We start from the raw sequence: 27309 nt of genomic DNA, 5'->3' as shown, positions 1-27309 counted from the left end.
TGCTCACTCATTAACTTGATTAATGAACATCTATTCAGACATATGTCATGTTACCTCTGTATCTTACAGCCTTTTTACAACTTGCTGCCGTTTCATTTTGTACAAGAGAGAAACTGAAACGTAAGTATCGACCTCATTACGTTGGTATCGATGTTTGGATCAACTACCAATAAAAATGACTATGTTACGTATTAATTAGTGAATAATGGAACCATCAGAGAATCAACGACAAATCAAAATAACTTTAAATAACTTTAATTAATCACTCTGATCAGACACAACTGATAGAATCAATCTAAATATATAAAAATGTATTTAACTGATGATAAATGTTTTTCAAGTCTCTGTTCGTTACATGGAGACTGGACTCAGAATCTGAAGCATTGTCTCCATCTAGTGGTTTAATGGTGCTACTGCAGATAATAGAGTTAGCTTAGCATTGCTATGTAGCATGTAGCCTTTGTGGCTGGTTTCCTGTGCAGTTCCATGTGTAAACAACAAGGAGGAAACATCCATCTTCTCGGATCTGTTGATCTCTTCTTCATCCTCTTCTCCCTCTTCTTTCTCATCTTCTTCCTCCTCCTCCTCTTCTCTCCTCCTCCTCCTCCTTCTCCTCCTCCTCCTCCTCCTCCTCCTCTTCTCTCCTCCTCCTCCTCCCCCTCTTCTCTCCTCCTCCTCCTCCTCCTCCTCCTCCTCCTCCTCCTCTCTCCTCATGGTCTAAATGTTAATTTCCGGTCTGAGAGCAGAGAACCAGGTGGTCATAATGTTATGGCTGACTGCCATATAATGAGTGGAGGGTTGCTATGGCTCAGTTAATAAAACGAGGCCTTCTGATTGGACGCTGCCTGGAGGTTTTCGTGTGTTCCTGGTAAGTCGTTGTTTTCCAGGAATGAGGAGGAGTTGCAGCCCGGTCACATTTCAAAGACGAGTGGAGGTCGACGTTTACGACGTTTACGACGTTTACGATGTTTACGACGTTTATGAAAAGTCAATGATTGACTCTAACGGCCGACGTGTCTGAGAGAAGTTCAGCTCATTTAGAACAGGATCATAAACAGCAGGATCACTGGTTTCACTCCCAGAGCTAACACGCTAACACGCTAACAGTTAGCTTCTAATTAAGTCCCTGGCCACTTCATTAGGTGCCAGACAAGTGGTTCTACTCTAAATAATAAATCATTTAAATATTTAATGAATCAGTTATTTCACGTGTTGTATTTTATGTAAACGTGACATTTGTGAGATTTGGTTGAACTTCTGCAGAATAAATGAATGAGATGAATGAAATGACAGAGTGAACCAGGCAGAAAGCTCCTGATCACAAACAGAATCAAGTAGTTCCTAAAATCCTTCTCCTGCTTCTTTCTTCCGGGAAACACAATATATTACACAGACATACAGAATATTTACAACAATTCTAAAATAAGTGAATAGAGGACGACGGTTTGAGGACAGATTTCCTGCAGCTTCTTTGAGGCATCTTGAGAATCTCCTCTGACGTCTTTTCTCTAAACCAGTGTAATTACAGACTGAAGCATGAATGAGTGGAGACGTCTTTTGTTGGAGGTGATGAGAATCTGTCGTCTTCTAATCAGCTTTTAAACCCTCAGTGAACAGACTGTTAGAGGGAGAAGTGTTGGTCCATTAGTGGATGGAGCGGAAATGACTGGAGCTGAAATCTGATCCTCCTCTGGCTTCTCCTCTCCCCTCGCTCAGTGTGTCATGGAGATAATCTCTGATGAAATCTTTCCTCCTCTCCTTCACACGTTCCCTTTTCTCCAGGCCTTTCACCTCTTATGAGGGAATAATCATCTCGGCGAGGCTGGAACCTGTTGCCTGGCAACCGTGACACCTCAGCTGAGGTTTATCGTGCAGTTTAGAGGAGGCTGACAGATCTTATTAGAGCTCACAGCGTTTACACAGGCCGATACATGAGGCCGATACATGGGGCCGATACATGAGGCTGATACATGGGGCCGATACATGGGGCCGATACATGGGGCAGATACATGGGGCTGATACATGAGGCTGATACATGAGGCTGATACATGAGGCCGATACATGAGGCTGATACATGAGGCCGATACATGAGCCTGATACATGAGGCCGATACATGAGCCTGATACATGAGGCCGATACATGAGGCTGATACATGAGGCCGATACATGGGGCCGATACGTGAGGCCGATAAATGAGGCCGATACATGGGGCCGATACATGGGGTCGATACATGAGGCCGATACCTCAGGCCAATAGGGGTTAGGAGGTAACCCTAACCCTGCAGCCATCTTGTAGTGACAGTTAGCTTAGCATTAATATGTAGCATGTAGCCTTGGTGGCTGGTAGCTTACCATTGCTATGTAGCATGTAGCCTTGGTGGCTGGTAGCTTAGCATTGCTATGTAGCCTTGGTGACTGTTAGCTTAGCATTGCTATGTAGCCTTGGTGGCTGGTAGCTTAGCATTGCTATGTAGCATGTAGCCTTGGTGGCTGGTAGCTTAGCATTGCTATGTAGCATGTAGCCTTGGTGACTGTTATCTTAGCATTGCTATGTAGCCTTGGTGGCTGGTAACTTAGCATTGCTATGTAGCATGTAGCCTTGGTGGCTGGTAGCTTAGCATTGCTATGTAGCATGTAGCCTTGGTGGCTGTTAGCTTAGCATTGCTATGTAGCATGTAGCCTTGGTGGCTGGTAGCTTAGCATTGCTATGTAGCATGTAGCCTTGGTGGCTGTTAGCTTAGCATCGCTATGTAGCATGTAGCCTTGGTGGCTGGTAGCTTAGCATTGCTATGTAGCATGTAGCCTTGGTGGCTGGGGTCCTGGGGAGTTCCATGTGTAAATCTCCATCTTCTTCTGGATCGTATAATGAGCTCAATGGTAGAATGTGATGACGTCCAGGAGAAATAAAATCTATAAATAACTAAAGTCAGAAATAAAAAGCAACTTAACATCTGGTTCTAAATCTGGATCATGTCTCGAAGTCTGCAACCATGTGTTCCTGGTTCTGATCCAGTGGTAGGTAGAGTATTCTACTGACCACTAAACTTAATGTTCCACACGTTCCTTAATGTTCCACATGTTCCTTAATGTTCCACACGTTCCTTAATGTTCCACATGTTCCACATGTTCCACACGTTCCTTAATGTTCCACATGTTCCTTAATGTTCCACACGTTCCTTAATGTTCCACATGTTCCAGATGTTCCTTAATGTTCCACATGTTTCAGATGTTCCACATGTTCCACGTGTTCCACACGTTCCTTAATGTTCCACATGTTCCACGTGTTCCACACGTTCCTTAATGTTCCACATGTTTCAGATGTTCCACATGTTCCACGTGTTCCACACGTTCCTTAATGTTCCTTAATGTTCCACATGTTCCACATGTTCCAGATGTTCCAGATGTTCCTGCCCTCTCACAGCTGGTCTCTCTCCTCCGTCCTCTGAGGTGAGTGGATGGTGACAGACAGGAAGTAAAGATGGAGCTGTGATTACAGCTGAAGAATCACGTCGTGTGAAATCAGTGTGAAAAGAGGCAGCCATCTTGGATCAGTATCTGTCAGGAGGAGGGAGCTGGGGGCCGTCCTCAGAGGTCAGAGGTCAGAGGTCAGAGGTCAGAGGTCAGAGGAGCAGCACACGGCGTCGATGAGGATTATTATTAAGAGCGAGCGACAGAGAGGAGTCAGCGTTATAGCTCTGACCAGGTTACATGGCAGCATGAAGAGGAGGAGGAGGAAGGAGGAGGAGGAGGAGGAGGAGGAGGAGGAGGAGGAGGAGGAGAGGAGGAGGAGGAGAGGAGGAGGAGGAGAGAGGAGGAGGAGGAGGAGAGGAGGAGGAGGAGGAGGAGGAGGAGGAGAGAGGAGAGGAGAGGAGGAGGAGGAGGAGAGGAGGAGGAGGAGGAGAAGGAGCAGGAGGAGAAGGAGGAGGGAGGAGAGAGAGGAGGAGGAGAAGAGGAGGAGGAGGGGGAGGAGAGAGAGGAGGAGGAGAAGAGGAGGAGGAGGGGGAGGAGGGAGGAGGAGAGAGGAGGAGGAGGGGGGAGGAGGAGAGAGGAGAGGAGGTAGAGAGAGAGAGGAGGAGAGGAGGAGGGAGGAGGAGGAGGGGGAGGAGGGGGAGAGGAGAGGAGAGGAGGAGGAGAGGAGAGGAGGAGGAGGAGGAGGAAGGAGGAGAAGGAGGAGGAGGAGGAGGAGGAGGAGGAGGAGGAGGAGAGGAGGAGAGGAGGAGGAGAGAGGAGGAGGAGGAGGGGAAAGGGAGGAGGAGGAGGAGAGAGAGGAGGAGAGGAGGAGGAGGAGACCGAGGAGGAGGGAGGAGGAGGAGGAAGGAGGAGGAGAGGAGGAGGAGGAGGAGAGGAGAGGAGAGGAGGAGGAGAGGAGAGGAGGAGGAGGAGGAGGAGGAGGAGGAGAGAGAGGAGGAGGAGGAGGAGGAGGAGGAGGAGAGGAGGAGAGGAGGAGGAGGAGAGGAGAGGAGGAGGAGGAGCAGGAGAGGAGAGGAGGAGGAAGGAGAGGAGGAGGAGGAGAGGAGAGGAGAGGAGGAGGAGGAGGAGGAGAGGAGGAGGAGGAGAGGAGGAGGAGGAGGAGGAGGAGGAGGAGGGAGGAGGAGGAGGAGAGGGGAGGAGAGGAGGAGAGGAGGAGGAGGAGAGGAGGAGAGGAGGAGGAGGAGGAGGAGGAGGAGGAGGAGGAGAGGAGGAGGAGGAGGGAGGAGGAGTAGGAGGAGGAGGAGAGGAGGAGGAGGAGAGGAGAGGAGGAGAGGAGGAGGAGAGGAGGAGGAGGAGGAGGAGGAGAGGAGAGGAGGAGGAGGAGGAGGAGGAGAGGAGGAGGAGAGGAGGAGGAGAGGGAGGAGGGAGGAGGAGGAGGAGGAGGAGGAGGAGGAGGAGGAGGAGGAGGAGGAGGAGGAGGAGGAGAGAGGAGGAGAGGAGGAGAGGAGGAGGAGGAGGAGGAGGAGGAGGAGGAGGAGAGGAGGAGGAGGAGGAGGAGGAGGAGGAGGAGGTCCGGGTGATGAGTTCTGATCCGTCTATTAATAAAGATGCAGCTCTGTAATTATCATCTGTCATCACTAAGAGAAACAGAACCCCTCCACCGTCCCGTCCCGTCTCCGTCTCCGTCTCCGTCTCCGTCTCCGTCCCGTCCCGTCCCGTCTCCGTCTCCGTCTCCGTCTCCGTCTCCGTCCCGTCTCCGTCTCCTGGACTGGTTCTCTGTGATTGATGTCTTCTGTCTGTTTGCTCTGCTCCGAAGGCCGAGCTGGACTTTTATTTTGAAGGGTGAGAGGTCGTTGGGGGTCAACGGAGTGATGACACAAATGAGTTTCGACATCTCAACAAAGACACAGGACGCCAGAGAGGAGGAGGAGGATGGGGAGGAGAGGAGGAGGAGGAGGAGGAGGAGGAGGAGGAGGAGAGGAGGAGGAGGAGGAGGAGGAGGAGAGAGGAGGAGGAGGAGGAGGAGAGGGGAGGAGGAGGAGGAGGGGAGGAGGAGGAGGAGGAGGAGGGAGGAGGAGAGGAGGAGGAGGAGGAGGAGAGAGGAGAGAGGAGGAGGAGGAGGAGGAGGAGGAGGAGGAGGAGACTCCAGGCCAAACTCAGACACATGACCAGAGGTTTCCTGTCCTTTATTTTCCAGCAGCTGTGTCCTCCTGTGTTTGTCTCTCTGGTTTCTGTCCATCAATCACTCTCCTAAAATAGCCTGAAATCTAATCTAGTGAAACCAGAGCCGTCCGTCCTCCTCCTCCTCCTCCTCCTCCTCCTCCTCCTCTCTCCTCCTCGTTGCTAACACCCACTTGGAGCAGAATGTTCCTGTAAATCTATCTGGTTTTAGTTTTAGTGTTAGAGGTCTTTATGACATGCTAACTGTTAGCATCACTACTAGCATCTCCTCTTGTCTCAAATTATGAGGACACAACGTTGTCTCCGGGCTCTGACCAACCATCAGACTAAACTCTGTACTCAGTGGAGACATGTTTCTATCAGAGCTGTCAATGAGCTCGTTAACATTAATTAATTAACCATCGTCCTGATGAATGTGATTAATGAAGCATCTGCAGCAGAGCGACTGTGAACGTGTCTCAGTTTGTCCAAGTAGCGTTAGCGTTAGCACCAGCTGATCCGGTAGTGACAGGCAGCAGAACCAACCCATAAAGATGGAAGACGCTAAACAGACACATAAAGTATCATCACACTCTGCAGGAAGGAGTTTTCTTTCCAGCTTCAAACAGCACATGAACCAAGCCAAGCATACGTTAGCCGGGGATTCTGCTAGCACTTGGGCTAACGCGGCTAACAGCTGGAGACAAACCAAGACAAACCAAGACAAAGACAAGCTGCCAATGCTGCTGCTAATATGTGTCCACTCCTGCAAACACTGTTCACTGGGAGACACTGTTCTCAATAAGAAGCGTCAGCTCTCCTCTGGTTGGACAATGTCCACAAGTTAGTTTGTCTCCGTAGCAACAGGGACACATTTATGTGGACACATGGTGGACAAAGAAAGACACAAAACGTTGCTGAGTTGTTGGAACTGTTGAAGGTGTTGAACCACCACGTTAAGAGCATTGATAGTTTGACAGCAGTTTCAGCATCTTCCTCCTCGTTTAGTTCTGGCGTCTTCGTTTCTCTCTGGAGCTTCGTATCAGAGCAGCATCTCTCGCCTCCGTCTCCCTCAGTAACACTGATGCATCGATGCATTTTACGCAGCTGTGATAATTAGCTAACTGTGTTAAACATGACTCCTCAGTACACAATCTGAACTACAGGTGTCAAACATACGGCCCGCGGGACAAATCTGGCCCATTAGAGACATAATGTGGTCCACATCAATGAAATAACGTCTGTGTCTAAAGTTTCCTTGTTTATCAGAGACACAACCTGAGACAGGACCAGACTGGACCAACATGGACCAACCCAGACAGACCCAGACCAGACCAAGACCAGACAGACTAGACCGGGACCAGACAGACCTGGACCAGACCAGGACCAGCCAGACCTGGACAGACAGACAGACCAGACTAGACCATGACTGGATAGACCTGGACCAACGACCTGAAGACGAAAGACCGACTCGCTCCCAGACCGACCAGCAGATAGACCTGGACAGACCTGCCGACCGACAGCTACCGGACTAGACCTGGACAGACTGGACAGACCAGACCACCAGACCAGACCTGGACAGACCAGACCCGACCAGACTAGACCCTGGACCAGACCTGACCAGACCCAGACCAGGCCTAGACCCAGGACTACCTGGACAGACCAGACCGACCAGGACCAGACCCTGGACCAGGACCAGACCCAGGAACAGACCAGACCCAGACCCAGACCCAGGACTAGATCCTGGACCAGACCCTGGACCAGACCCAGACCCAGGCCTAGACCCAGGACTAGACCCTGGACCAGACCCTGGACCAGACCCAGACCCAGACCCTGGACCAGACCCAGACCCTGGACCAGACCCAGACCCAGAGGTGTGCACGGAGGCAGCAGACTGACCGTGGAAGGTTCGATTCCACATCCTCTTGGTGACTTCTATTGCCGGGGGTTGAACACCTCCGAACTCGGCCATGGTCTCGTTGAGGGCGTGGGTGTAGAGCATCACGCCGTCGTAGAAGCCTCCAGCGATGATGTTCATCTGGAACAAACGGGAACAAACAGCTCCTCCCATCAGACCACAGCGTTATCTACACCATTGCCCAGAATCCTCTCTGTTAGTCAGGGCGGGGACTCTAAAAGACACAGATCTGTCCAGATGTTGAACCCACAGGTCAAAGCTGTTGTTTCTGTTCCTCAGGCTCAGACTTTAACCTTAATGACATTCTCCTGCACAGACATAGAAAACATAGATGGACTAAGGGTTCCATTCCTTATTTCTAGCACCAGCCTCCAGCCGGTCTACAGATCACACAGACATAAATTCAGCAGCAGCTGCTTCTCTTAAAGGGACAGTCGCTCAGTGGAATGAATGTAGCATGGTTAGCCTAGCTTAGCATCAGGACCTGAGGGCTGCAGATCTGAGTAAAAGAGAACTGTCCTGTTTGATGCTGAATCACTTTTAATTGAACGAGTCTGGAGGTTTTAATGAAGGTTTTATCACGTCTCTGGTCTCTGGACGTCTTCATGCAAACAGTAATTGAACTAAACTGGAAAAATGTTGAACCATCATCACTTTGACTAGGAGGAGCTGATGAAGTCTAAGTGCCACATATCTGGGACTCATTACTGTCTTTCTTGACCATTGAACAGATAACACCAATGAAGCTGATCCTGCCTTTTATTCTGTTTGATCACATCCTATTAGTTTGATGTGTGTTATCATTCTTTATTTTGTATTATTTATTCATTTGTTTTAACTTTTGATTTGCATCTGAAGGAACTTGTTCACAGAAGGTAAATCCACAGAAGGTAAACAGTTCATCAGATGTCAGATTAGATGCAGTCAACGGGAATCAACCTGGACTGAGATGCTTCTTGAGACTGATTTGATTCACATATAACTTTTCCTTTTGTTCTAAAACCCAACCGCTGCCTGGACTTTACTTGCACACCGACCCAGGTCAGTGTCCGTTCAGATCTCAGGTTTCTCTGTTGCTTCCAAACCGTCAGTGAAGTGTTTGACTTTGACACAAACATCAGACGCCTGAGATTCAACACGTCTCCAACATGTGACGTCATGCTGCAGATGGACGGTTTGATGTGGACAGAGTTCACTTCAATCGTTGTTAACTGAGACAAACCAGCAGCAGCTGAATCTAAAACTGCTCTCTCATATTTTTAAGAAAAGAGCTGCACGGGGACACTACTAGCTACTAGCTACTCTTTTATCGTACTGCGGGACATAGATGGTGTAAGCTATGAATGTAGTCTGCTCTGGTCTGAGGCATCTCTACTGGAACCTCCTCAGTCTGGTTCCCTCTGCAACAAATCCACCAAACACTAGGAGGCGCTGTGTCTTTTTACCAGTCGCCTTCATTTTGTTTCTACTTCCTACTTCACTTTCAACAATGGAGACTGAACACAAATCATTCATCCAATCATTGACCCACAACTATCAGTTAGAACACGGAGGAGACACACTGCTACCAAGAGGACCAATCACAGCTCTGGTTACATTTAAATGTTAGTGAGGACCAATCACAGCTCTGGTTACATAAACACTAACGAGGACCAATCACAGCTCTGGGTCCATTTGAACACTAACGAGGACCAATCACAGCTCTGGTTCCATTAAACACTAACGAGGACCAATCACAGCTCTGGTTACATAAACACTAACGAGGACCAATCACAGCTCTGGTTCCATTAAACACTAACGAGGACCAATCACAGCTCTGGTTCCATTTAAACACTAACGAGGACCAATCACAGCTCTGGTTACATTAAACACTAACGAGGACCAATCACAGCTCTGGTTCCATTAAACACTAACGAGGACCAATCACAGCTCTGGTTATCTGCGTCGCAGTGAAGTTCTATTTCTGGGGAGGTCGCCGTCAGCTACGATGCTACGATTCTATGATGCTAGCATTTACATCAACTTGAAGCAGAAGCATAAACTGTGGTTAAGAAGAGCTACTGTTTGCTGGGAGGCTAGGAAGAGCTAGAAGTGCACTGAATCAACTGCTCAGTTGGTCTCCACTTTATTCGTTCTAGATCATCTTCTTGTTGTGGAAATATTTGTGGATTCAACATCTGAATCAGGTAAAAACATGCAGAGAATTCTGACAAGAACCAGAAAAACTAGAGAAGCTAATCAACGAGCTAACCAACGAGCTAACCAACGAGCTAAGCAACAAACTGTCCAACAAACTGACTAATGAACCGACCAATGAATCGACCGACGTCCTTCACACAGGACAGTAGGAAGTCCACTTACAGAGACGTCCACCACAATGAATTTACTTCAAATGCAAAAATTTCTTTGGCCAAATGAATCTGTCAAAGAAATCTCCCTAAAAGCTTCAAAGCACTCACAACAACTTTGTCAAAGACAACACGTCTGTGAGATGATGTCAGAGGGAAGAACAGGAACAAACAGGACAGTGTTACACCTGAACATGCATCAGACTCACCAGAGAGTCCTGGATGGTGTAGTTGAACATCGTCTTGGCGTCAGTCTTCAGGTTCTTAACAAACTCCTTGTACTCAGAGTTCTGAGGTTCTCTGTACGTCAGGATCTTCACGCTCTGAAACCAGAGGAGGATGATGAAATAACTAGAGGAACCTGAACTCATCACCAAGACAGTGTTTTATCGTGTTTATCCAAATGTCTGGGGATGATGAAATGTTCAGACATGATTCATGAGAAGAACAGAGGCCATGTGACCTGGACCGCCATCTTGTCTCTGTACCTGGAAGGCGTCCTTGGCAACGGCGTCGTCCTTGTCCCCACGGGCCCACGGCTGCCGGTTTGTGGAGTTGAGGCTCTCTGCGAAGATGTCGATGTAGAAGAAGACAAACTGCTCATGGGGAAGATCTGCCCGCCGGAAATGAACCATCAACTTCCTGAAGACGTCAGGAGAGCAGCAGACAAATGTGACTGTCAAAGAGACGGAGACACAGAAAGTCCTGTTCAACTCCAGAAAGGAAACAACATGAGGAGATGTTGGAGCCACTACACCGTCAATAACAGGGGGTCTGATTCTGTCCTCGTCACTGGACGTGAGGAAAGGATGTAAAACCTTTGATGACTGGTGAACTTTTGTAAAAATGCTGATTGATTTTGTTTTTTAAATGTTTGTGTTTTGTGTGAATGTGAAAAATTTAAAGAGAAGAGTAAACTAATGACCCACTGGGTGACAAATGAAGGCTGAGCTGGATTCACGGTGTCGACACGTCAACCAATCAGCTTGACTATATCATCATCATATTTACAGTTACAAACAACAACCGTGTCCGACGGAGACAGTGACCGAGCTTCTGTCTCTCGTTGTGGTGATCAGGGTCAGAATCAGGTTATGGTTCCAGTGAAGGATATATGATGTCATCAGAAGGTCCTCACAGAGATATTCAAACAGACGTGTGTGAGAGAGCATCAGCTGTTCAGGGCTGTAGTTACACCGAGGAGAATCCATTAAAGCATCTGCAGCTGCTGACGTTCTGCATCAAGGCTCGATCAATAATATCGACGGACGTTTATGTAAAATGAAACCCTGAGCTCAGGAGCTTCCGTCCTCTCTGCATTTATGCTCCTGAATCAAGAAATAAAAAAAGGAAACCGTTGCCTCACAGCTACAAGGACAAAGATGAACCACAGTTCAGGACCTGTCTGACGTCCTCTGGTGTAGCTCCGATCTGAGCCCAGAGGAGTCTGGTCTGAGGAGGGACTCCTGATGGAGGTGTGGTGTTAGTGAGGAGGTGTTAGTGAGGATATCTCTCCTGCCTCTTCTTTCCACCATGTTCTCCTCTTTACCAGAGACGATAAAACAACAACAGGACAACATTCACTTAAGCGAGCAGAGCATTGGACAAAAGAAAGACTGAATCCATGAAGGCTGATGGAAAAACAACAAACAGAGCAACAACAAGGGAGAGAAAGAGTGGAACAAGAAGAACTAACACCTGCTTCAAAATAACACCAGAAAACATCAGGAAAACAACACTGACAGAGTCTCACTGTTCATACCCACAAACAAAGCAGCTGTCTGACGTCTTCTACCAGAGGACACATTATTCAGTCCATAAGAATGTTGATATGTAACTTCCCAGGGAAACCAATCATCAAGGCATGCTACATGTGAATGCTAAGCTAAATTTCACTATAAGATGGCTGCATTGTGTGAGTTTTTTCTCTGTTAGCTGAGGCTAGCTGCTTAGCTCCAGCAATGTGATGCTTGTTATCAATGCAAAGAGCAACTTCTCTAGTTTGTAATGACACCTAGCATGGCAGAGTGGAGCAGACAGGATTGTGGGTAATGTTAGGTTCCCTCATATTTACAGGACATCCAGATGTCTGGAGATGATGCTGTTCTTTAATTTAAGTAAACTGTTGTGTTTCATGAAGACGTTTCCTCCTAGTCTTCAGCTCTAAATGACCTGTGTGGGAGGACGGGGGCAGTTCAGATGTGACTCAAGGTGTGAAGAGGATTGAAAATGATAAATAAAAAGATCAGTACAAAAACCCCACCAATCATTAAGAATTGGGGAGTTTTTTTCCCCATTAAACCACGAGGACCTTCACAGTCGTAATAACGTCTCACTTTGTTACCGTCTGGGTTCTCTGGCGTCCTGCCTGACATGAGTGTCCATGTCCAGAGTCTCAGGAAGTCTCCAGAGGAGCGATGACTCCTCTCATTGATCCTCTGAGCTAGGACCTCTGCCAACCTGCCTGAAGGACTTTCCCAAGGACCTTATCCCTGACCAGGCTTTTACCCTGACCCCAGACCTTTACCCTGACCCAGGACCTTTACCCTGACCCAGGACCTTTACCCTGACCCGAGACCTTTACCCTGACCCAGGACCTTTACCCTGACCCCAGACCCTATAACCCAGGTTCTTTACCCTGACCCAGGACCTATACCCTGACCCCAGACTACCTCTGAGATCCCTGACCCAGGACCTTTACCCTGACCCAGGACCTATACCCTGACCCAGGACCTTTACCCTGACCCCAGACTACCTCTGAGATCCCTGACCCAGGACCTTTACCCTGACCCCAGACCTTTACCCTCACCCAGGACCTTACCTGACCCAGACCTACTACCAGGACCTTACCCTGACCCAGACTTTACCTCACCCAGACCTTAACCCCAGACCTTTACCCTGACCCAGGGACCTTACCTACCAGGACTTTACCTGACCCCAGACCTATACCTTGACCCAGGACCTATACCCTGACCCCAGACCTAAAACCTGACCCAGGACCTTTACCCTGACCCCAGACCTAAAACCTGAGCCAGGACCTTTACCCTGATCCAGGACCTTTACCCTATAACCCAGGACCTTTATCCTGACCCAGGACCTTTACCCTGACCCCAGACCTATACCCTGACCCCAGACCTATACCCTGACCCAGGACCTTTACCCTGATCCAGGACCTTTACCCTATAACCCAGGACCTTTATCCTGACCCAGGACTTTTACCCTGATCCAGGACCTATACCCTGACCCCAGACCTATACCCTGACCCCGGACCTTTACCCTGACCCCAGACCTATACCCTGACCCAGGACCTTTACCCTGACCCAGGACCTTTACCCTGACCCCAGACCTATACCCTGAACCCAGACCCTATAACCCAGGACATTTACCCTGACCCAGGACCTATAACCCAGGACCTTTCCCTGACCCAGGACCTATAACCCAGGACCTTTACCCTGACCCAGGACCTTTACCTTTACCAACCCATGGCTGAGGTTGTGGTCTTGTCTTCATGGGCTAAAAGTCGCATTCAGAGAGGAGCAGAGATTAAATGATAATAAATGGTTCATTAACAGGAACTCTCTGGACTGATTAAAGCTCAGAGAACAGACAAGAACAGTTCATTCAAGTCGTCTGCAGAGAAACAAACTCATCACTGGTCACATGGTTTTCAATGGACACAGGTTTGAGCAGGACAGAAATACAGGAAGTCATCCAGCTCAGACAGGAAGTCAGTGGAGGCTCCACCCACACAGGAAGTCAGTAAACAGATTTAAAGAAGTCGTGTGGAGGTGATGTTCTCTCTGAGGTCTGAGGGTCGGAGACCAGACGCAACCCTGAAACCAGGAAGAACTAGAAACCCAGAAACCCAACAGAGACCTCTGACCTCTGAACACTTCCTGACTCTGTGGAGATGAAAGGATGAAAGCTTCCTGCACTCTCTACAGGATGACATGGCAGGGATCAGCTGATCTCCTCCCAGAGAACGAGTACCTCCTCTCTGAACATCAGGAACACTAAAACAGACAAGTCTCCAGGTTCAGGTCTAGTCCGGGTCTGTCTCCATTTTCACACTGAGACCAGATTAGACCCTCTGCTGGTCCACTTTTGACCCGTGGGCCGTATGTTTGACTCCTGTGGTTTAAAGTCCCAAAAGAACCCAAACGTTAAAGTGACTCCATCCAGATTAATGAAAGATTTAATGAAACATTGTTTTCAACAAGTTAGTTTGTCTCCGTAGAAACAGGGACACATTAATGTGAACACATGTTGGACACAAAAAGACACAAAAAGTTATAGAGCTGTTGCATGAACTCGTTCAGTGCAGATTTATTCTCTTCTTCCTGTTTGATCATCAACAATGAAACGAATCAATAGAGATTAAACAGGAAGGAGATTTAATCTGATTAATCTGATAAAAAATCTGAATCATTTGCAGCTCTGTTTGTTATTATGTGTGTGTGTGTGTGTGTGTGCTGTAGACATGTAGACAGGGCTGGAGCTTCATTATGGTCTCAGTGGGTGAGCAGAGTTATTTTTGAGCAGCAGCTCTGCAGGAGGCCGAGGGTGTTGGATGGATCAACGCTGTGAATGTGCCATCCTGCTCTGTGAATACGAACATGTGACTCTGGTCCAGCTGTTAGGTCATGTGATCGGTTTTATTTCTGCAGGTTCTGGTCTCAGGTGCACCATAGCAACCGGTTCAGTTAAAGTTATCACCAGAAACAGAAACAGTTTGTCCCCGCTGTGGTTCAACGCCTCCACCAGAATCACAAATACTTTATTAATCCCTTCATCACAGCGGCTCCAATAAACCACAGAATAATAAGATGAAAAGAAAATTGCACATGAAAGAAGGAAGAACAAAACCTAAGATACAAACCACTATAAAACCAGTCTGAGACCAGATAGAGGTTTAAAGCTCTGACATTTTCTTTCCTTCATCTAACGACGGCTTCATCTTCCTCATTAAACTGAATGAAGCAGCTGATGAAGAACGTGATGAAGAACATGATGAAGAACATGATGAAGAACGTCAGAATAGATTCCGTCATTTCCAGCTGCTTCTCTCTCAGAGTCTCTGGCTCTTTGTCATTACAAGGACAAATAATCACTGTTAATTTGTTCTTTTGTGAGACTGTAAAGCTAAAGCCTCACAGCCAAGTTATTCTGAGCAGAACCAGAACCAGAGTATGTACAGAACCAGAACCAGAGCCAGAACTAGAACAGTCAGGGCAGAACCAGAAAAGTCTTCATAACCCCCAACACTGAACAGAAAAACTACATTACTGCCTTTAGAACAAAGTTTAAACCAGTTTAAATCAGTCTGATTCTGCCAAAACCCTGTCTAGATCCAGTCGACCCAATCTAAACCACTCTAAACGAGTCTAAACCAATCTAAATGAGTCTAAACCAATCTTAACCAATCTAAACCAATCTAAACCAGCCTAATCTCATCTAAACCCTGTCTAGATCCAGTCTAAACTAGTTTAAACCCAGTCTAAAATAGTCTAAACCAGTCTAGTCCCAGTGTTAACTCTGAAGGAGCTGTCTGTAGCTGCAGTCTGGTTCCTGAGAGATTATGCACAGCTTCAGTTTCACTGAATAAACTTTTCCTCGTGTTTCTCTTAAAGATGATGAATGGTGAAATGTGAAGTGAAACTATTCCACAGATCAGCCTGTGACCTTTGACCTTTAACCTGTGATCGTTAACATCTGGAGCAGTTTATCAGGAAACACTGGCGTACATGAGCCTACGTTACTGAAACTGTCTGGACCCGAGCCAAAATGGCCGCCTCAGTGCAGTGAGGCTGTGCCAAGTTGCTGGCTCTGGTCAGACTGTGATATGAAACACTGACATTAATGTAAGGTTCCTACTGGACCTGGACCAACACACACATCAGGTTCTGTCTCAGATTCCTGCCAATGACGTGTTTTCATCCATTTAACTGCTGCTCAGTCTCCAGAGTTAAACTAATAACCGGCTGTAGAGGAGTAGAGGTTCAGGAGGTAACCGTGGTAACCTCTACTGATCATCTCCTAATAAATCAACATAGACGAACCAAAGCTGGAATCCATGTGGACAGAGAGACATTTACAGTAGGACTGAAGGAGGACATGGTGAACCAGTCTAAACCAGTCTAAACCAAGCAGCAGGAAGGTCTGCGCTGCACTGACTGAGCCACTCCAGAGGATTTTCAACGTGGATGACGGTTCTGGCACCTTTCCTGTTTACCTGGAACACGTCAGACTTCAAGTCCAGGTCTGAGTCCTGACACAAGCAGAAACATCAGGGATACAGGAACCTGAGGAGGGTTCAGAGACTGACACAGGCTGGTTAAGGAGGCTGAGTCTCTGATTGGCAGGAAGCTGGACTCACTGGGGGCTGTTGTTGAGAGGAGCAGCACACTGCAGTCCATCCTGGACCCCCCCCCCCCATTACATCCGGGAGGGGCACAGAAACAGCAGCAGGGGGAGGCTGAGAGGTTCAGGACCAGACTGAACAACAACATTAATACTGAAATACTCACTGGAACTTGTAAAGTGGTCAAATGTACCTAGTTTTACATGTTAGTACCTGTTAGTACATGTTAGTACATGTGAGTACATGTTAGTACATGTTAGTACAGTCTTATACATATGTCCAGTCTTTCCTTGCATATGTTTGAGAACAAGCTACTGGACACTCAAATTTCATCCAGGGGATGAATAAAGTATTTTTCTATTCTATTATAATCTATTCTATTCTATTCTATTGTGAGGAGCTAGCTGTGAGGAGCTAACAGTGAGAAGCTAACAGGGAGAAGCTAGCTGTGAGAAGCTAACAGTGAGGAGCTAGCTGTGAGGAGCTAACAGTGAGGAGCTAACAGTGAAAAGCTAACAGTGAGGAGCTAGCTGTGAGGAGCTAACAGTGAGAAGCTTACAGTGAGGAGCTAGCTGTGAGGAGCTGGCTGTGAGGAGCTTGGCGTAAGAAGCTAACAGTGAGGAGCTAACAGTGAGAAGCTAACAGTGAGAAACTAACAGTGAGGAGCTAACTGTGAGGAGCTAGCTGTGAGGAGCTAACAGTGAGGAGCTAACAGTGAGAAGCTAGCTGTGAGGAGCTAACAGTGAGAAGGTAGCTGTGAGGAGCTAACAGTGAGGAGCTAACAGTGAGAAGCTAGCTGTGAGGAGCTAACAGAGAGAAGCTAGCTGTGAGGAGCTAGCTGTGAGGAGCTAGCTGTGAGAAGGTAGCTGTGAGGAGCTAGCTGTGAGGAGCTAACAGTGAGGAGCCAACAGTGAGAAGTTAGCTGTGAGGAGCTAGCTGTGAGGAGCTAACAGTGAGGAGCTAGCTGTGAGGAGCTAACAGTGAGGAGCTAACAGTGAGGAGCTAGCTGTGAGGAGCTAACATTGAGGAGCTAGCTGTGAGGAGCTAACAGTGAGGAGCTAGCTGTGAGGAGCTAACGGTGAGGAGCTAGCTGTGAGGAGCTAACAGTGAGGAGCTAGCAGTGAGGAGCTAACAGTGAGGAGCTAGCTGTGAGGAGCTAACAGTGAGGAGCTTGGCGTCGGTGAACGAGGGCAGAGCTGAACTCTGTGAAACATTAACTACTTTGCGCCGTCTCTCTGGAGGAACACGAACTCGCTGGAATCTCTAATCAGTTTCTCCTGTCGAAGCTTCAGGTGAACTCTTTCTGTTTCCGTCCATAATCAGAGAAACAGGAAAGATGTTGACCTCAAAACATGAAGGAGTCGAGGCCGCGGTCCTCAATCAGCTCAAGAGCTGTCGAGTGTTCAGACGTTTGATCCAGTTCAGACCGTGAATTTATTAAAGCATCATTAGATTCAGGTCACGAACAAACGTTCCTTCATTCTGACTGGATTAACCTGAACGTCAGGAGTCGGAAAACTGAGTCTGAGGCACTACAACACACAAACACACAAACAAACACACACACAAACACACAAACAAACACACACACAAACAAACAAACACACAAACACACAAACAAACAAAACAGGATCCATCAAACCAGTGTCACTGCTAATGACCGACTGATGTTCAGGGCTCCAATAATCCCCCAAGAAAAATACACTTTGCATTTCGATCACTTAAAGTAGAAAAAATATGAGCACGTGCTATTTTTATGGCGTTTTTGAAGAGAAGCCTTTTGTCCCTTAATGGTGACGACGTCACTATTTTAAAAGCAGGTTAATGATTGTAGTGATAGTCAGGTATGAGGTTAATCTCAGTTGTGACGTGTTGGCTGAAATATTTATACAGAATGTCTTTATTTTTCTGTTTTTCTTTATTTGTCTAATATTCCTGTGAAAGCTGTTGTTGATTCTTGTTTTCTCATTTAATCCAGAGCGACTGTGACGAGGACATTTCCCGTCCGTGGGATAAATAAACTGTCTTATGTCTTAACAGTAACCAAACATTTTGTCCACACGTGTTCCATTTAAACTTCCGACCTCATCCATCAAGATAACTGAGCACAGCACTGAAACCCAGGACCAAACAGACAGACATGAGCCCACGTTACTAAACAACTGTCATTTTTATTAAATGTAAACATTCCTGTTCTTCTTTGCACTAAAACAAATGGAAAAAGTCTGGAGCTGTTGTTGCGGACACATTATTGTTCTGTTGTGTTACTGGTCTGGTCCACTTTAGATCAAACTGGCCCGAACCAGAATGAGTTTGACACCCTGGACTAATTAGATAATTACTCTGAACCAGAACCAGCGGCTCTCGTTAACGGCCTGAAATGAGCTCAGTGTTTGATTAAGCAGAAAAAAGGCGGAGGTAAAATTAGCCTGAGCGTGTTTGTCAGGAAATACCTCGGGATCTGATAGGATGCTGTGGTTTCCATATACAGAGCAGGTTCCTGACCTCGGTTAATAAATGCCCTGTCGGGAGGTTTGATTCCTCTGTGGGAACCAGAGAGGGAACCGGCTGCAGACTTTGAGTTTGTTTGTGCTGGTTTACAGAGCGACACACCTCCACACTCTGGATTTATGACTCTATTATCACTAAAGACAGGTCTCACGAGCCCTGGCCTCTGGACACGACCTACTCATCCTGGTGCAGTTCGGTTCTTTAAGGTGGATCAGGAAGCGGCTCAGTGAACCGAGTCCAGTTAGAGGCCGACACTTTAAACCACTCACTGATAATAATCCTCTGATAACAACCATCGACTGCTAGAACTCTCTGCTGCTTTACCGTCCTGGGGCCACGTTCCTCTTAGAGGTAGATGGAGGTAGAGATGAAAGGTTCCTAAAGAACGTTCTGCAGACTTTAAGAGGCTTAGAGAGGAGAACATGGTGGAAAGAAGAGGCAGGAGAGATATTCTCCAAACACTGAATGACTGGATGGAGCAGGAATCCGGCTGGTTAGAACTCCTAAGCTAAGGCTCCTAGGGTCAGAGGAAACATCTAGAAACCACTGAAACTGGCTTAAGACCTTTATTCCAGACTGGAAGGACAGTGGAGAACCATGTTCTACCAGGAAGAAATAAATCCTGATTGATGGAGAAACGTTTGGAAGAAAAGCAGCAGTAGAACTCAGGGCTGTGTTTAATAGTGGAAGGAAGAACATTTCACACCATGGACAATGTGAAGGGAACTCAAGGGACTGAACAGAAAACCACTACAGACTGTAACATCATCAATAAAGATCTGAACTAAAACATAGGATGGGGTCGAAGCTGAAGGAGCTCCGCCCACAGACTGGAGGGAGGAGCTTCTTATTGGCCAGGTGATGTATAAGGGACAGTTGAAATGTCTCAGCAGCCATATTTCCATGGAAGAAATGTAAATATTTGTACAGATTCTCTAATGTTCGTGATGTAAAGCAAGCGACCAGATTAAGACGTTCAAGAAACAGAGGATTTAAAAATCAGAAAGAAAGAAAAAAGGAACGGTCGGCTGGCCTCACAGTATTTAATGAGCTAATCATTAGCTTGTGATTCACAGCGACTCCTCCTCATCGTCTGGTCTCTGAAGCCTTCAGCAGCTAATCATTAACGCTTCTGATTCATCTGAACTTCTTTACGTCAATTCTTTTAGTTTCATGTTTGTCCCACAGAGCAGATTCATCACCCAGAAGGACCACAGTGTTTTTAGAGGAAGCAGCAGCTGAAACGTCTCGTTCAGACGAGTTTAATTATTTAACGACTCCTGACCGGAGCTGGAGTCTGCGCTGAATTCACAGGAGGACGAAACCCGAGACATAAAGTCCAGAAACAGATCAGAAAGGTTTACACAAGGCCAGGAGGCTAGGAAGACCTACTGTTAGCTGGGAGGCTAGGAGAAGCTACTGTTAGCTGGGAGGCTAGGAGGAGCTACTGTAGCTGGGAGGCTAGGAGGAGCTGCTGTAGCTGGGAGGCTGGGAAGAGCTACTGTTAGCTGGGAGGCTAGGAGGAGCTACTGTTAACTGGGAGGCTAGGAAGGGCTACTGTTAACTGGGAGGCTAGGAAGGGCTACTGTTAGCTGGGAGGCTAGGATGAGCTACTGTTGGCTGGGAGGCTAGGAAGGGCTACTGTTAGCTGGTAGGCTAGAATGAGCTACTGTTGGCTGGGAGGCTAGGAGGAGCTACTGTTGGCTGGGAGGCTAGGAGGAGCTACTGTAGCTGGGAGGCTAGGAGGAGCTACTGTTAGCTGGGAGGCTAGGAGGAGCTACTGATAGCTCATAGGCTATGAAGAGCTGGTGTTAGCTGGGAGGCTAGGAGGAGCAAGTGCTAGCTGGGAGGCTAGGAAGGGCTACTGTTAGCTGGGAGCCTAGGAAGAGCTACTGTTAGCTGGGAGGCTAGGATGAGGTACTGTTAGCTGGGAGGCTAGGAAGGGCTACTTTTAGCTGGGAGGCTAGGAAGAGCTACTGTTAGCTGGGAGGCTAGGAAGGGCTACTGTTAGCTGGGAGGCTAGGAAGAGCTACTGTTAGCTGGGAGGCTAGGAAGAGCTACTGCTAGCTGGGAGGCTAGGAGGAGCCACTGTTAGCTGGGAGGCTAGGAGGAGCTAGATAGTGACTTCCAGGCTTTTTGACAGTTTGAGGATGAACGAGACAAACTGATCTGGATCTTAGAGTTCAGATTCAGACTTTTAATAAATTATAGGTGGATTTAAACCTCAAACACAATAAAGTAGAAAACAGGAAGTGCTGTGAATAATTGATGTCAGGATGGTGTAATTTACTGCTTCCTGTTCTCTGGTTTTGATAAGAAGCTGCTCCAGATTCTGTCGTCTGAAGGTTCTCAGTTCTCCAGGTCATGGTTTAAATCTAAAAAGGGTTTAAAAAAATCATCCGGACTTGTAGAGTTTGGAGGAGCTGTTTCAGAGCGACTGGAGGAAGTTTAAAGAGGTTTAACCCTTTATGGGGCTCTCAGTGAAATACGTGGGAATTCTAAGTTTAACTCTAGAGTTTTATTGTTGGACAGAAGAAGAATATTTTAGTTTTGTTGAAAAAATCAAACATGTTAATGTCCCCGAGTTAAATCCAGATGAATGAATGTCCTTCTGGTCTGCTATATCTGGTTCCTGGTCCATATCGGTTCTGTCATACCTGTTCTGGTCTCGTTGTTCTGGTCTCATATCTGGTTCCTGGTCTTCTGATTTGGTTCAATTGGTCTGTACCTATATATGAAAACATGTATTTGTCACATTAGAACATCAGGACACTTGTTCTTCTTCATGGTTCCTGATAAACCAGATCAGAGGGGGGACCTTGTAGACCACATTAGACCCTGATTAGACCTGACAATGTTTCCTGGATCTTCTCTGATTGGCTCAATGAAAACCACATGACAATAAACCTCACTGAGAAGAACCAGGAACCACGTTACCTCATATGGTTCCTGGTTCCTATAGAGGGTTAAATAGGAAACTCTGTTAGTTCCTGGTGGTTTTACCCTGAGAGTTTATATTTAAACCTCAACTTTCCTCCAGTCTCTCAGAACTGAAGAAGATGCTTGGATGAAACATCTTCTCTAAACTCTACAAGTCCAGTTGCGTTTTTGTTTTAGTGCTTTTTGGATATTGGGTTTCTGTTGTCGTCCTCTTGTCCTGAAAATGTGCTGCGTCACTCAGACTTTTCCACTGAGTCCTCGGGGCAGAGTCGGACATCTGGACCCCACGACGCATCGATTCGGCTCTTATTACCGGCTGTTGTTTCCACGGCGAAGCACCCCGAGGCTAATGTCTGCAGCTAATGTCTGCAGCTAATGTCAGAAGGTTGTTTGGTTATTGTTTTTGTCGTATTCACTTATTTTAATTCACGTATTTTATACTGGAAGGAAACACAAGTTTTAGTTAGTCTCCACCTGGATCTACCTGAGCTAACAGGTATTAGCGTCCTGGTGGAACATTAGTTGATGGTGATTATCTTTCAGCTTCTCATTCCTTCAACAACCACGTGGAAAGACGCATCCGTGTTGGTGGAGGAGATGTTAGTCTGGTGGAGACGGGTCAAATCATCCGGAAACTACTAAAACTGGCTTAAGAACTGTTGTACAATTCTTGTAAATATTGTGTATATAGCATTTATCGTGTTTTATTGCTTATTTTATTTTTTGTTATACTCTATAGTATGGAATGGATAAAGCATCCATGCAGTGGTCCATCTGTGTATTACGTGTTTATGTGCTCAGTTTTCTGTCCTTTAGCCTCAACACATTCACTGGGTTTCACTCTGGGTCGTTCTCGTAGCTGGAGATGAGTCACTGGAGATCTCTCTGTTTGTCTACATTACTGCTGTATGACTCCTGCATCAGGCTCTTTATAAAGTTGTGCAGCTGATACCTTTCCATCCTGAGGTAACGCAGCTTCTCTAATAAACAGCTTTAGTTGAAGAGGTCCCTGCAGCTCCACTGCTGCTTTCATGCTTCTCTGCTCCAGGGCCCTGTTCATGTGAACACATCGCCTCCGAAATCATAAGCAGCTGATAAAGTGTGTTCCTCTGACCTCAGTGTTGTATGAGGCGAGTTAATAACCTTCTAACGTGATGCTGCGATGCAGCTGGCACATGTCGTCTGTTTACGTTTTCAATCAATGACCAACCAACCAACCAACCAACCAACCACTGCCGGCCAGTCACGTTCACTCAGAGCACAAGTCTTTCAACATCGGACAATATGTTGCGTAATGTTCACACACAACTCCTAGAAGGAGACACTGTGTCCGGCCTAAATCCAGAGGTATAGCCACTAGGTCTGGTTCTGGTTCTGGTTCTGGGTCAGGTTTTATCTGATACTGGAGTCAAACTGGTTTTTTAGAAACGGCGCTGGTCCTTAAAGAATGAAAACATACAACCTTTGTCCAGAACAGAGCCTTTACATTTTTAAGGCGTTTTGTGACGTGTTGGATGAACAGAATATTAATTTAAATAATATAAATAGAACTAAGAATAAATCCTGATCCTAATGAACCAGTGTCGTGGGGTCTGTCAGGCATCACAGACGCTACATCTCTGGTCTGTTAATAAAATGCTAATGCTAATGCTATGCTAATGCTAATGCTTTGTGTGGTCAGATGTTGAGTCTAATTCCAGGTGTTTCCTCCTTGTTGCATCTTTAGAGGTGAAGTCCAGACAAACTTTAGACAAACGTTTGGTCTCAGACGTGTTGAAGCTTCACTTCCATCCATGCAGCTATAGAGCTAAGGAGGCTAAGCTAATTAAACACTCACTGGCACCAGATCAGTCTGGTTACTGCCGTTAGCATCATGGTCCCCAGTACCAGACCCATCCCTGGTGAACCGGAGAGAGTGTGACTCACCTCGGCCTCCGTTCTGGATGTCTGAGAGGATCTGCGAGTAGTTGATGGAATGTTTTTCCTCCTCAAAGACTCTGTCGGCCAGACTGATGTTGATGCTCTTCAGCTCCGTGTACAGACCCTCCACGGCGAAGTAGCACGGACGGTCGTCCACCTTGTTGTCGTTGAACATCAGCATCACGTGCTCCCTCCACCCGAAGTGCTCGCAGATCCTCAGGGCGAACCTCCCCAGCTTCTTGTGGGTGGGGCCGGTGTTGGTGATGTACGGGTAGACGCCGCCATAGAACGCCACGGCCGGGGCGCCCGCCGTCACCATGGGAACCTTCCAGTGGGTGGTGAAGAGGCCGACGGGGGAGGAGGTGTAGGAGCAGCCCGGTCCGATGAAGGCCCAGGGGTCGTAGGCCAGTTTCAGGTCCACGGCCATGAGGGGGGCCACGGACTCTGAGCAGATCCCGTCCTTGTTCTCGCTGTTCTTGAAGACGTAGGTGAGGTGGTGGTTGGGCAGCAGGGCCGGGTCGGCGTTGATGGTTCTGATCGCCCGCTCCACGGCGGGCCCGATCCGAGGCCACGCCCACGGGTAGTCGGTGTTGGTCTCTGGTAGGATCACAGCCAGGGTGGCGTTCTGGAGCGGTCGGTGGTCGTGGCGTCTTCGGCGCTGGCGTCTCAGGCTGCGATGTCGAGCCGATCGTCCGCCTACCGGCTGCAGGTCCAACAGGACCAGGAGAACCAGCAGCAGAGCAGCGCCCCCCCTCAAACGGGCCATCCTTCCACTACAGCTGAATAAATTAGCCCAGAGCTGCAGAAACACAAGGGAAACGTTAGGACTCCTTTTAGTTGGGGGGCCACATTCAGTCCAGTTAGGGTTAAATATGTCATTTATAATTATAATTAATTAATTATTCATAATTAGAGTTAGGTTTACAATTAGGGTTTGGGCCATAACCAGGGTAGAGAGCTGCTAACTTATATGTAAGTATATCAGTATACATAAGTATATACAAGGTAAGTATAACCCACAGTTTATATTCTGTGTTAAGTTCATGCAGAGGCTACAGCCTTAGCGCAGAGACTAGCATCGTAGCTGACGTCCAGGTAGAAATGTAGCTACGCAGCGACGCAGAGAACCAGAGCTGTGATTGGTCCTCTTGGTAGCAATGTGTTTCCTCGTTAGCGTTTCCAACGTCTTCTCCATCTCCATGACTTTTGATTGATTGATGAGTTTTTATCAATAAAGAATCAGTTAACTGAGGAGTAGAAACTAAATTTAATCTGACTGGTAAAAAATACACAGCGCCACCTAGTGTTTGGGTGGAGTTGTTACAGAGTGAACCAGATTGACATCCTCCAGGAACCAGAATCTAGGATGCCATGGAGATGCTAACGGAGATGCTAATAGAGATGCTAGTGGTAATGCCAGTGGTGATGCTAGTGGTGATGCTAGTGGAGATGCTAATGGAGATGCTAGTGGTGATCCTAATGGAGATGCTAATGGTGATGCTAGTGGTGATGCTAGTGGAGATCCTAATGGAGATGCTAACGGAGATGCTAATAGAGATGCTAGTGGTAATGCCAGTGGTGATGCCAGTGGAGATGCTAATAGAGATGCTAGTGGTGATGCTAGTGGAGATGCTAATGGAGATGCTAGTGGTGATGCTAGTGGTGATGCTAGTGGAGATCCTGATGGAGATGCTAGTGGTGATGCTAGTGGTGATGCTAGTGGAGATCCTAATGGAGATGCTAGTGGTGATGCTAGTGGAGATCCTAATGGTGATGCTAGTGGAGATGCTAGTGGTGATGCTAGTGGTGATGCTAGTGGAGATGCTAGTGGTGATGCTAGTGGTGATGCTAGTGGAGATACTAGTGGAGATGCTAAAACTCAGTAAAAAAAAAAACTAGACTCCCAGCAGCGTTCACTCAAAGTGACGTTCTAAAGCAACATTTAGCCGTGGTTAGCATCACAGCCTGGGGGTTATGGGTTAATGTCTTTACATTTCAATTTTCCTCAATTATTCTAATTCCTCTATTATTATATATTTATTTCTATTATTATTATATATGTATTGTACTTATATTCTAGTGTAATTCCACATTTGCTGTCACAAAGAAATGTATAAATAAATAAACGTCTTATGTCTTGTGCTGCTCTCTGGTCAGTGATTGGTTCTAGTTCCTGATCCTTGGTACTTCAGCTAATATGGCTAATGTAGCTAATGTAGCTAGCGTAGCCGCCACGGTTGGACTCAGCTCGGTGACTTTATGGCTGAGTCGTGGGAGATGAACTCCCTGAAGCTTCCTGTCACAAACCTGATCATCTAATAACAGCTTCATCAGAGCAGGAGAACAAAGCTCCCACTCAGGAAAAACATCCCCGTTCTGTTCATTCTGTTATCTACAGCACCAGGGTGCCCAACATACGGCCCACAGGCCAAAGGCGGCTCACCAGAGGGTCTAATCTGGGCCACAGCTTCAATTTACAAGGTGTGAAAAGACATAAAAGACTGAAGACGACACTGAGACAGTCACAGCCCAGATTACACTTATTATTGATGTTAAATATATAAATACATGAATCTGACTCATCTCCTGAACTCTACTGAGAACGAGGTCCCTGGTGTAACTAAAGCTTCATCCTAAAGTCCTGGATTTATATTTATCTTCATTTCTCTTCATCCAAAAATATTTAAACTAGTTTTAGTTCATCTCTCATTCATCACCACTCTAGCCACTTCATTAGGTACAGTCTACACTGCAGTCACGTTCACAGGTGTACCTAATGAAGTGGACACGGATTTATATACATATTTATATACCGTCACATATTTATATTAATTAAAAAATAAGCAGCTCATGAGTTAGAACTGGGTGGCCAAAATATGAGGAACACGTGTCAGGTTAATAGAACCAACGTCTGTGTTAGTTCCTAGAAAGTCGAGCTTTCGCGGCTGTACCTAATGAAGTGGCCGGTTCGTACCTCCGCTCCCTTCGACTCCTCTCACATGTCACTCAGTGGATGTGATCGAGTCCCGGTTCCTCAGCGGCTCCGGTCCATCCCGGCCCCGCTGGGTCCGAGAGAAGATCCCGACACGTCCCAGGAAAGTTTCTGAGATTTAATTATTCCTGCTTTTCAAAAGTCAAATAAAGTCAGAGTAGAAACTACCAGAGAGTCCTGATCAGATCCGATCAATCAGCTGATCAACCAGCTGTTCGATCAGCTGATCAATCAGAAGTAGCACCAGTGAGAAGACGGAGAGAAGAGCGACTCTCCCTCTGACTGACTGCTCCGGACTGAGAGGAGGAGGGAGGAGGAGGAAGAGGAGGGAGGAGGGAGGAGGGAGGAGGAGGAGGGGGAGGAGGAGGGGGAGGAAAGGTGGAAGACAGGAGCGTTGACGGATTACGGCCAGGGCCGGATCTGACTCCACGGGGCCCGGAGCAGATGTGAGGAGGGGCCCCTCAACAGCAAAAATAAATACTCTGGATGTAACGGAGCTCATAGTCCAGCGCCTCCTGGTGGATCATTAGTTCAACGAGGTCTTTTAGACCAACTGATGCAATGAGGAGCTTCTCATTTCCCCAACAACCATGTGTAAAGACACAGAAGATGTTAGTCTGATGGAGGAGATGTTAGTCTGGTGGAGGAGAAGATGTTAGTCTGGTGGAGGAGATGTTAGTCTGGTGGAGGAGATGTTAGTCTGGTGGAGGAGATGTTAGTCTGGTGGAGGAGGAGATGTTAGTCTGGTG

At 47.2% G+C, this 27309-nt stretch overlaps 1 protein-coding gene across 3 annotated transcripts in view; it reads right to left on the bottom strand.

Annotated features, from left to right (window-relative positions):
* The window catches only part of LOC125016709 (atrial natriuretic peptide receptor 1-like), a 40752-nt gene extending 13908 nt beyond the window's left edge, over positions 1–26844 (bottom strand). For 2 of the 3 annotated variants that reach the window (XM_047599358.1, XM_047599360.1), the window contains exons 1-5: positions 26543–26844; positions 23575–24367; positions 10325–10512; positions 10046–10159; positions 7470–7608 (exon numbers count right to left, since the gene is read on the bottom strand). In XM_047599358.1, the coding sequence (XP_047455314.1) occupies positions 7470–7608; positions 10046–10159; positions 10325–10512; positions 23575–24334 (1201 nt within the window). In that variant the 5' untranslated portion in view covers positions 24335–24367; positions 26543–26844. Of the gene's footprint in view, positions 1–7469; positions 7609–10045; positions 10160–10324; positions 10513–23574; positions 24368–26519 lie in introns of all 3 variants that reach the window. The other variant, XM_047599359.1, reaches the window with a different exon arrangement.
* Positions 26845–27309: the final 465 nt, after the last annotated feature.

The sequence above is a fragment of the Mugil cephalus genome, chromosome 11, assembly GCF_022458985.1.
Source record: "Mugil cephalus isolate CIBA_MC_2020 chromosome 11, CIBA_Mcephalus_1.1, whole genome shotgun sequence".
NCBI classification, from domain to species: domain Eukaryota; kingdom Metazoa; phylum Chordata; class Actinopteri; order Mugiliformes; family Mugilidae; genus Mugil; species Mugil cephalus.
This window is presented reverse-complemented; position numbering and strand designations above follow the sequence as displayed.